General features: G+C 33.7%; 1 protein-coding gene across 1 annotated transcript; it reads right to left on the reverse strand.

Annotated features, from left to right (window-relative positions):
* Positions 1–3,490: 3,490 nt before the first annotated feature.
* Positions 3,491–8,921, reverse strand: LOC108209493 (double-stranded RNA-binding protein 2). Its single transcript, XM_017380425.2, has 4 exons — positions 8,449–8,921; positions 6,465–6,684; positions 4,018–5,113; positions 3,491–3,926 (listed from the first exon to the last, which is right to left on the reverse strand). The coding sequence occupies exons 1-3, from the start codon at positions 8,692–8,694 to the stop codon at positions 4,038–4,040; spliced, it is 1,542 nt and encodes a 513-aa protein (XP_017235914.1). The 5' UTR covers positions 8,695–8,921; the 3' UTR covers positions 3,491–3,926; positions 4,018–4,037.
* Between the last annotated feature and the right edge of the window lie 1,266 nt (positions 8,922–10,187).

Raw genomic sequence — 10,187 nt, forward strand, 5'->3', positions numbered from 1 at the left:
AACTCTGCGATATTTTATCAAGAATCCGCACAAAATCAAAATCACATACAATCCATTAAAATTCATAGACTAAAAACAATCCATTAAAATCCCAATCGAATACACCCTGTAAGATTCAATTAAATTTTATAGTTTAATCATAATCAACCATATTTAATAAAATTCTATTAAAATCATGAGTGTTTAGTGAAATTTAATGATTTATGCAAAAATAAAGAATTTGAAATGACATCTCAAATCATATGAAATTTAAATTTTGAAATGAAATCAAATTCAATCTAATATTATTTGATAATACAATATATTTTAACCATTGAAATCTTCACAGAAAAATTTACTCTTCCATGTAAAGTTCATGTGCACCTTTGGCAGCTCACCACCAGCATCTCACAAACTTAAAAAAAGATATATGTATTGAGAACTTCATGCGGCTTATGTCACAAAAAGCAAGAAAAACTCTGCACAATCATATAAAATAAATTAAAATACCTTGGAAAACTTTAAACAAACCATAAGAGTAACTCATGAAATCCCAATGCAGCAGAATACATGTCCACAGTTATATATGTTCAATTTAAAGTCAAGGAACTTCTTATTTATATCAATAAGTAACTTAACTCCATGAGAGAAACCAACTCAAACTATCTACCATTGCCATTTACCATCTTGATAGTACTGATGAGAAGCTGCAGCCATTTGATGAGAACTAGACTCTTGTGGCATTGGATGATATTCCAGTACTTGCTGTGCAATTGGCTGTATGCCCTCACCATAGTAATTCTGAGGCACCATTGCCAAATTGTTAGCATAGTTTATACTGTCCAGAGTCCCTTCCATCCTCGGATAACCATAAACAACTTGGCGCAGAGGAGCATTATGCATCATGTTGGACGCGCCACCAACATATCCATCAACAAACCTGAGCATCACCCGGTTCTGGTCATAATCAGGAACCGGAAACCTCTGGTGCTGAATTTGTAATGGCATTGGAGCTACTGGCACGCGCATTGGCTCTGCAATTGCCTCGTGTGGATGCCTTTTCATATACTTATTAGCTTGATTTCCTGCATCCAAGTCCAAGCTCCTCTTCTTACTCAACATCACGCCTTGCTGCTGCACATGACAAGCACGACGGATACTATTATTAGCCTTCATTTGCTCTAATTTGGCCTTGGCATTGTCAATTTTACTCTGCAGAAAAACAACACTATTCCTAATCTCATCTTCCCTGAATCCATCAAACACGGGATCCAATGCAGTAGGATACTTAGCCTGAATCCTTTTCTTCCGTGCTTCCTTGAGATCTTTCTCAGCCTTTTTGTTCCTCTCTTTAAACAAGTCCGACACAAGAGTTGTTCTATTGGCACGATCCTCAGCCGACTGGCCTCTGTATTTGTCAATCAATTCCACCACTTGATCCCGGTCTTGAGGCCAAACCTCAGGCACAATGGGCGATGATGTGCCTTGCTTAGGCCCGTAGATGATGACCACAACCTTGACACCACACAAAGTTGCCAGCTCTTCAACTTTCCTCTTGAGAGTGGCACTCCTATCTCGAAAAGTATTGTTTAGAACCTTGTCCTTTTTTATGAGTTCCATCTTTGCTTTGGCTCTACCCATCTGCACATTCAACAATTTACGACTTAAATCAACAAAAGTTACTTATTAGTTTATATGGGACTACAACTACTTATGCATGCATATACAGAGTCGAGCATACTGCAGAACAATAACAAATACAATGATAATCATGCAAAAACTAAACATAAGATTGAAGCAGAGACAAAGATACCTTGGATTTCAATGGTTTAATTCTCGCTGTGGTATGGCAATCCGTCTTCTTACAACCAAATTAATGTGTATATATATAGTAGTTTCGTGTTGATTTGTTTGATTGCCTATTACAAGATCTCTATGCATGGCAAGTGAATCATTGAATAAAATTCTGTTCAGATTTGGAAAGTAAATTATAAGCAGGAATATGTATATGAAATCTTTATGTGATTTTTTCTGAAAGTATTAATTATTTAATGAATTAATAGTTTTCTGGTTTAAAATATTAATATTTGTATATATAATAAAAAAATTATTTTACTTAAAGTATACATGGGTGCTCTTGGAACATCTCCAACTATGAAAAATCATTAGCTAAAAACAGAGTTGGCATGTCAAAAATAAAAAATATAATCATATCTTCAAAAAAATGACACTTTTATATTACAAACTTTTATATTACATATTACTTTTGTATATTATAATTTTATTATATTACATATGTGATGTGTTCAGCAGCAGCAATATATATGTAATGGTAGAGATGTATAAAAGATATTCATGGGCTAGGGGGTAGGATATAAAATACTAACTTTTAACTAAAAATTTGATTCAAATTTTGATTTCACACGGGTACGATATTTCCAAAAAATAGTTCAACTTTTAAATCGGAATGTAATCAATAAAATGATAGAATATTTTCTAAAAGATTAATAAAAAAAAATTAGTGAAGCGGAGATCTTTAAAACACGTTTGTATCCAATTCTTAAAATTATACAAAAAAAATTAAAAATTAATCACAATTTTCAAATGAATCGGAAATATTTAGAACAGAGAAGTGTCCCATCCTCGAGATAGACGCGCAATATACTCAAGGGTCGTTTAGTTTGCTTCGGGGAACGGAATGCAATTAAGAAAGGAAAACGCAAGAAAGGAAATGAATGATCCTGAATTGTTTTACATGTTTGATTTTGTTGCACAAACAGAATGAAAATTTGTGTGATTAATTTTATATTCGATTTTTTTAATATTGTATAATTTCAAAAGAGACAAATGTATTCATATTTATAACAAGATAATTTATTTACATTCTAATAAAATAATATAGTTTATTTAACCATACTATTAATTTTTTTAAATAAATTAACATGTGAATTATGGCACAATTATATTTAATTTAAAAAACTAACTTAAAAATTATTTTTAATTCTTAAAAATACTTTATATGATAATCTTTTATTTTAATTGTTTAAAATATGAATTATAACTCAAATGAAAACCAAATATCTAGTTGGGGATGGGGAATGAGTTAGGAGTATTATTGGGTAAACCCATCACTAAAAAAGGAAAAAAAATGATGATTTTTGCAAAACAAACACTTAATCAATATTACTTTTTTCTATCCTTAAATACCCCTAACCAAACACCCCTTACTCTGGATGAATACTTATAAATAAATAAGAAATCATCCAAAACTTAAAAAGAGTAATACTTATAGATAAGAAATTAATTATAAATAAGAAGTAACTTTATTTCACGTGTGTGAATAAATTTTTTGATATTTACAATTTATTGGGTATAAAAATTATGAATATAATATATATTATTATAAATTATCTTTTAAGTGGTTATCCTTTAAAGTAATCCTCTGCTAAAATCAAATTTCAAAAATAAAAATAAATCACTGAAAATTGTAGGTGCGTAGGCCAAACACACATTTTAAAAATGACTGGATATTGGATAAGCATCACCAAGACAAGCTTAAAAGCGACAATAAATTGCCACTAGAATCAACCAAATGTACAAGCAGATGCATAAAAGTAATATATAATTTTACAACCGAAACTAGACTTTGGACCAAAACTCATTACTTAGCGGAACTGTAACTTCAGCAAAGTCTACTGGGTCATTTCACTGCCGGTGCCGACGCCGCAACAAACAAATCATAGCATTAAAGTAATTTTTATCGTTGATCCCCTCCCTAGATCTTTTCATATATTGTTTCAAGATTCCACTCTTCGTTCTCTTTCTGCCAATTAAATATGCCGTGCACAAGTGGATGAGCACTTTCCATGATCTAAAGGTGCTACAACATGCTCCTGAATTGAAGACAGCTCAAGCCTACTATATTATACCAAGCCATCTAGCTCATCCTAAAGAAACTCAACAAGAAACCAAAACCTAAATTAACCTCCTTAAAGAATAAACTACAAATCCTGATTAAAGGTACTTGCAATCTATTACCTTCTTCCCCAACTCCGGCATTAGACCTTCAGCTCATTTAACTCCTCAACCATCAGAGACTCTGGCAACTTGCTCTCAACTTCTTTATCTGTCTCTGCTGTCATATGTGAGACAAGGGGTGGGCGGACGGAAAGTTCAGACGTTTGCTGAGTCTCAGCATGAAATGTTGATGTCTTGATAGAAAACTCCAAATTTGACTCATTCTCAGCCCCGACGGAAACCGGATGGCAAGGAACCTTTGCAGTTGATGGATTCTCCAAATGGATATGTGCTGGAGCAGCATGAGACTTGAAAGCTGGTGCAGTCTCCTCCTGACCTGGTGGAGTGATCGGAGGCATAGTTACTTTGGAAGCTGGCAAAGAATCCTCCACTCGAGCTGATGGTGTGGATACTGGGGCCTTAAAAGCTGCTAAATCCTCTGCACAAGCTGTTACTTGGGTGAGCGGAGCCCTAAAAGCTGGTGAATCCTCTGTACGAACTGGAGCAGCAAAAGCTGGCACAACCTGTCTAATAGACACAGGAGGTGCCATACCCATGTGTGGAGTTCTCATCGCATTAACTGGTTGAATAGGAGGGAATGGTGGTGCAGAGTATGCTGGGATTGCATGTCTTATAGTTACTGGTGGTGCCATTCCATGGTGAGGCCTAAAATGCCTTAAGGGTATGTAGGGAGCTGCTCCAGCTGCAGGAAATTTCTGAGGCAGGAACCTAGAGCTATCTGTTGGCCACTCATTTACAGAAGTAGCTGGGGGTTTAACAGGTAAAGATGATCCCCCCAGTAGGTCATTTCTGGACGGGTTGATATATCTACTCTGAGAGCTTGTCTTGGGACATGTCGAAGCGTTGTTTGTTGTTGTTCCAATAGTTCTGTTCCAAGGAGTGGGCTTTGCACATATTAAAGGAAGGATTTTTGATGTCGTAGCTGGAGATTGCTGTGTACTTGCTGGTCTTGGTTTTGGCATGGGATATCTAATTGGGAAGGGTGTATTAGACATCTTCGCCCTAATACGATATTTCTGAAGTGCTCGTGCAACAGTGACATGCTCTTGCTCATCAATGTTGACCTTTTGTGATGAATTCTCCGACTGCTGGGCTACTGCACAACCAAAGACAAAATGTAAGCTCCAGATGTGACGTAGTAAAATATTGTCCCAGTGAGTAGCCATATATTCACTTCTAACTAACAACACACATAGTAAAAATGTAAAAGTTGCAAAATTATTACATTTCAGAGTACAGTGCAGGAATATATTCAGCAAATCTGAATCAAAACATCTTTTAAGTGAACCCAATATTTCTGTTTTTTTCGACCCAGTGCAGTGGTCTTTCAAGTATGGGACAAACTAGATGGTGACATTTGGCGAGATGAAACTGAAAACAAGCGACTCTGGTAAAAGAAAAATATTTGTTTTTCTGGGAAAAAACCTTTACTTGACCCAGTTTATTTTGTGAGGGGAGGGGATATTTTGGGAACTGACCTAGTCACTTGATATCTTTGTCAGGGAACCAATATATTCTTATAAATGTTTCATTGATTACAAAACAAAAAAATTGTTTGGTGGGATTTTTTTTTTGGGGGGGGGGGGGGAGTGTCCTCTGTGCCTCTACCTGGATTACTCAGTGCTAGGCTTTGAAATCAGTTAGAAACCTTATCCAATTCTACTTCGTAATAACAATAATAATATTTAGGGTTTCTTTCAAAAATACCCAAGTTGTAAACTTTTTTTCAAAAATGCGGCGCAACCATATATGCAACCTCGTTTGCAACTCTAGTAACCTGAAAATCAATTGTTTTCAACCAGCATTGAAACCTCATTTGCAACTTCGACTTTAGTTTTGAAAATAAGTTTGAAATTATGAGTATTTTTGCAAATTTCCCCAAAATTTTTACTATGGCACTCATTTCCATTAATGGAATCCTGATATTGGGTAAATGAGGTGGAAATATTTCTCACTCAATGAAAAAAACAAAATGAACCATAGTTCAGAAGAGAAGTAAAAAATAATTCAGGAATAATACTGTGAATGTCTAGTTAGAAAGAGAAAAGTAGGGATAAGACAAAGCAATGCAATGGGAAAAGGACAATGAAAAAAAAATCTTCAGATACTATTAGCAAGTGGATCAGTAGGATGACGAAGATTGTTTCTTAAAACCATCCAAAAGATTAAAAGTATCTAGAATTTCGATTACCAGTACATTTTATTTATGTGTCATGTCATATGCATTTAAAAGTGGAAATGTGTCTAGAATTTGATTACTAGTATACCAAATATTTCCATTTGAAACAATTCTTCACATGAAGAGCTATGTCATAGGCCATGATGAATCTTATTGGCACAAGTTTGTGGATTCCAGCTTGGCAATCTAGAATCTAGCATCAATTCCTAATTTATACTATCAAGAATACCCCCAAAAAATAACAAGTTTACATATTCAGAGAACTTACATTGTTTTAGAGCTGACCAGGCTGCCATGGCTGCATTTTTTTCAGCCTGCTTCTTGTTCTTAGCTGGTTCACCAGTAAATGTTACACCAGCCAGCTCTACCGTGCATGTAAATATAGGCAAATGTCCTAGACCAGACCTCGAGGTTTTGTATGTCGGCAATGATGCTCCTACTCTCTGTGAAACTTCTTGCAAAAGATTTTTGTAGACCCCAGTTTCATCCTGTGTGTTGCAAAATTGAATTGATTTTTATACATAAACATAAACTAACAATTACAGAGGCTATGGCAGAATGCTATATTAACAAAGGTTTAAAATTACTTATTACATTTACTTTGTCGAGAAAACATAAAATAATGAATACAAGACTGGCATTAGGGGAATATAGATGATTGCAGACGAAATGCATCTGGGACACTTCATTTGTTTTGCAGATTATGAATCACATCTCTTATATATTTCTAGATAAACATTCATCAACTAATCATTATACCAGGAAAGTTGCATTATATTGACCTTTGTTGAACTACTTTTGAATGTCTTTTCAACTCAGAATTACTAACTAAGAAGTAATCACACATTTTGAAAAAGGGATTTATCTACATACAAGGGCATGTAAATCTGGTCTATGAACTGAAAATAGAAAACAAGGCCTAGTTAGGAAACAATAACATTATTATTCCAGCACAAGTATTTAAGGAAAATAACAGTTTAGCTGACAACAAAAATATTACATGTTCTGAAAGAATAATGTGCAAACAATAGTTGGGAAATGGACTCCTAGAAAGAGGTACATGACGAAACTTAGTGAATCAGATTTGGTAACAAACTTATGTGTAACATTATTAGAACGAAAAGGAAATCTTATTCAAACGAGAGTTGCCACAATCTTCTAACTAGTAACTAAAAAAAATTGCTAGCAATACATACATACATACATATATATATATATATATATATATATATTAGTATATTACTAAAGTGGCAGAGACCAGCTTAACTACCCCCTACCACAACAAATATGCAAAATAGATAGCTGTAAGGCTTTTATCTATCTACCTCTTATCTCTCGGGCCAAGCAACTATCTCGAAAAAACAAGTTATGAAACAGTGACTCTAAACAATAAACTCTTTTAGAGGGATGAGAAAACCTTTTACCTTTCAATACAAGTGACGTAATAATTACTAATTATCAGACTAAAAGGTGCTTCACATGTTAAAATTTCATTAGTCAACAACGGGATGTTCATCACCATAGATGACTAGATGTATTGAAGGTAAACAAACAAAATATACCCCAACCACATTGAAACCTCTAGAAACATCAAAGAGAAAAGGCAAGAAGTATAAGGGTAAAATGAGTGTACAATAATCACAGGATAATTGGCTAACAACACAAACAAGTCATTCACGTCATTAGATATCATGTCATGCTACAATGTGGGTTACCAGATAAGTGCTATTCCACATTTCTATTAAAAGAAAATCAACTCTACTTGTAAACCATGCAAAAAACAAAAGGAATGCAATGAGTCAACTATAATTCCCAGATAAGTCAAATAATCAAACCCTGACTTCGTCAGTATCTAAAATAACATTGTATAGTTAGAACTAATATAGATTTCTATGACCCAGAGGGACCAGAATCTACGCAACTATATTATCCTCTTACTGCAATCCCAACCTTGTCCATAGACCATACTCCTTATCAACTCTTTCCTAATCACACTGACAACACATTCAAACACCCAAAAAAACTCAAAATATCACCATACAAATCCACATAAACACATCACAAACATTAGTACTATCTAAACCCAAATAGTCCAAAACAAAAACAACATCCAACACATTTCATCGCTACAAACATTAATTAACAAACACCCAAAACAAAATCACCAAATTCATAGCAAAAACACAACATTCCACACATAAACACAACATAATCTCCAAAACACAAAACCCTAGTTTCGAAATTGAGCTCACCAGAATCCTGGCCGCAAGCGAGTTCGACGGCCCGCGATTCGCAAGCGCATTCAACGCAACTTCAGCGGCCGAATGCTCCGCCTGTCTCAACGTAGTACAATAATTAGGGCACTCATACGTCTCCCCGTTGAAATTAACCGTCGCTTTGAACCGCGGCGCGTGATCAGGACCTTCTCGAATACACGTGTACGCCGGCAGATTAAAACAGCTCCGTTGCGCCAGCTCTTGTAGCTGGTTCTTATACATTCTTCCTTTAAAAACAACAAAAAAACCCCAATTTGCACTCCTAAAACCCTAGAGCAAACTCAATTAAACTTCAATTGAACCAAGTTGGGATCCGAATCGCGAGTTGACTCAGCTTCAATGTCGATCATTGATGTAGATCGGAAAGTCTAGGGTTTTGATATGAGAGAGAGAGGGAGAGAGAGAGATGAGCTTGGAAAACAACGAAGTGAGAGTGAGAGAGAGAAAATAACAGTAAGTAGCATTTCTAATATTTATTAGTGTTTGTTGGGGGTATGGTAGGTTGTGGTGGAGTGTATGGGGGTTTAGTGGGGGTTATTGTGTATTAACCGTTGGATTATGGATTCCATTTGATTTGATGTTACAGGATTGATGTATATGATATTTCAAAGTGTACTTTTTTGTGAGTTACTAGTAAGATTTTCTGCTGAGATACTGGATTTTGCAAGAGATACGAGTCCCGTACTTTGCAGATATCATATTCTTTCCATTTGTTTTAAATTCTTTTATTGCTATAATGGAGTATAAAATCTATATATACAGCTTTAAGATTCAAATGTTCAAATTAAATATAAATAAACAAATATAATTTTTAATATTACTCCTAATTTTATTAGAAATTATGAATTTATAGAAACAATATTGTGTTAATATGTGTTTTTCTTATCATATGAAAGAAATATTAATGTTATTGTAAAATTAATACTCCACTATTGTATATATAATAATATTTTGACTTTGGACATGAAATCTATATGTTATTAGGTTTATCTAAATATAACTCGAATATATAAGTACTGATATATAAGATTTATTTGTAAATATATGAAAAATCGTGATAAAATTTTCTTTTAATAAATAACGTGGCGGGTAATGTGTCATTTAGTTTAACAACAATTCATCACCGAACTTTGAATCTTTTTCAGTGAATATATCAGTTAAATTTCAATTTTATAAAATAACTTTTTATTATTTTATACATAATTTTGTACTGATACAAACAAATGAATGTTTATAGATGATTGAAATTTTTTTTTTTTAACTTTTTTTCGATATTGATTGATTGTATCCGGAGAATACTTTTTTCGAATAATTAACTTTTTAAAAAAAATTAAATATAATAACATATCTAATATAAATCGATTCTAGTGAACGAATATTCAAAAAATTGCATATCTTTTTAAGTGAAATTAATTATATTTGATGCGGCATCAAATTTAATGGACCTCCATCAACAATCAAACGCATTTTGGCTGTCATGCAAGTGAGCTTGTAGTTCACTAATTTGATTGAAAGTTAACTTAAATTTTAGGATATATATGATCAAGGAGTAGACGGTCGAACTGAACCGAAATAGTCAAAAATTGAAATTTCATATTTTTAACATCGAACTGAACTGAACTATCTCATAAATATGACCAAAATATTTCTATTTTTCCGGTTTGGTTACATAAAAACTGAACATTTTTTATAAGAAAAACCAAATAGTTACATAA

This window comes from Daucus carota, chromosome 2 (genome assembly GCF_001625215.2).
Source record: "Daucus carota subsp. sativus chromosome 2, DH1 v3.0, whole genome shotgun sequence".
NCBI lineage: Eukaryota > Viridiplantae > Streptophyta > Magnoliopsida > Apiales > Apiaceae > Daucus > Daucus carota.

Excerpts from the sequence above, each read along its gene's own strand:
- LOC108209493 (XM_017380425.2), bottom strand. The coding sequence starts at position 8,694 with ATGTATAAGAACCAGCTACAAGAGCTGGCGCAACGGAGCTGTTTTAAT. Across the intron at positions 6,685-8,448 it reads CGCTTGCGGCCAGGATTCTG|GATGAAACTGGGGTCTACAA; the intron begins GTGAGCTCAATT and ends TGCAACACACAG. Across the intron at positions 5,114-6,464 it reads CTGGTCAGCTCTAAAACAAT|TAGCCCAGCAGTCGGAGAAT; the intron begins GTAAGTTCTCTG and ends TTGGTTGTGCAG.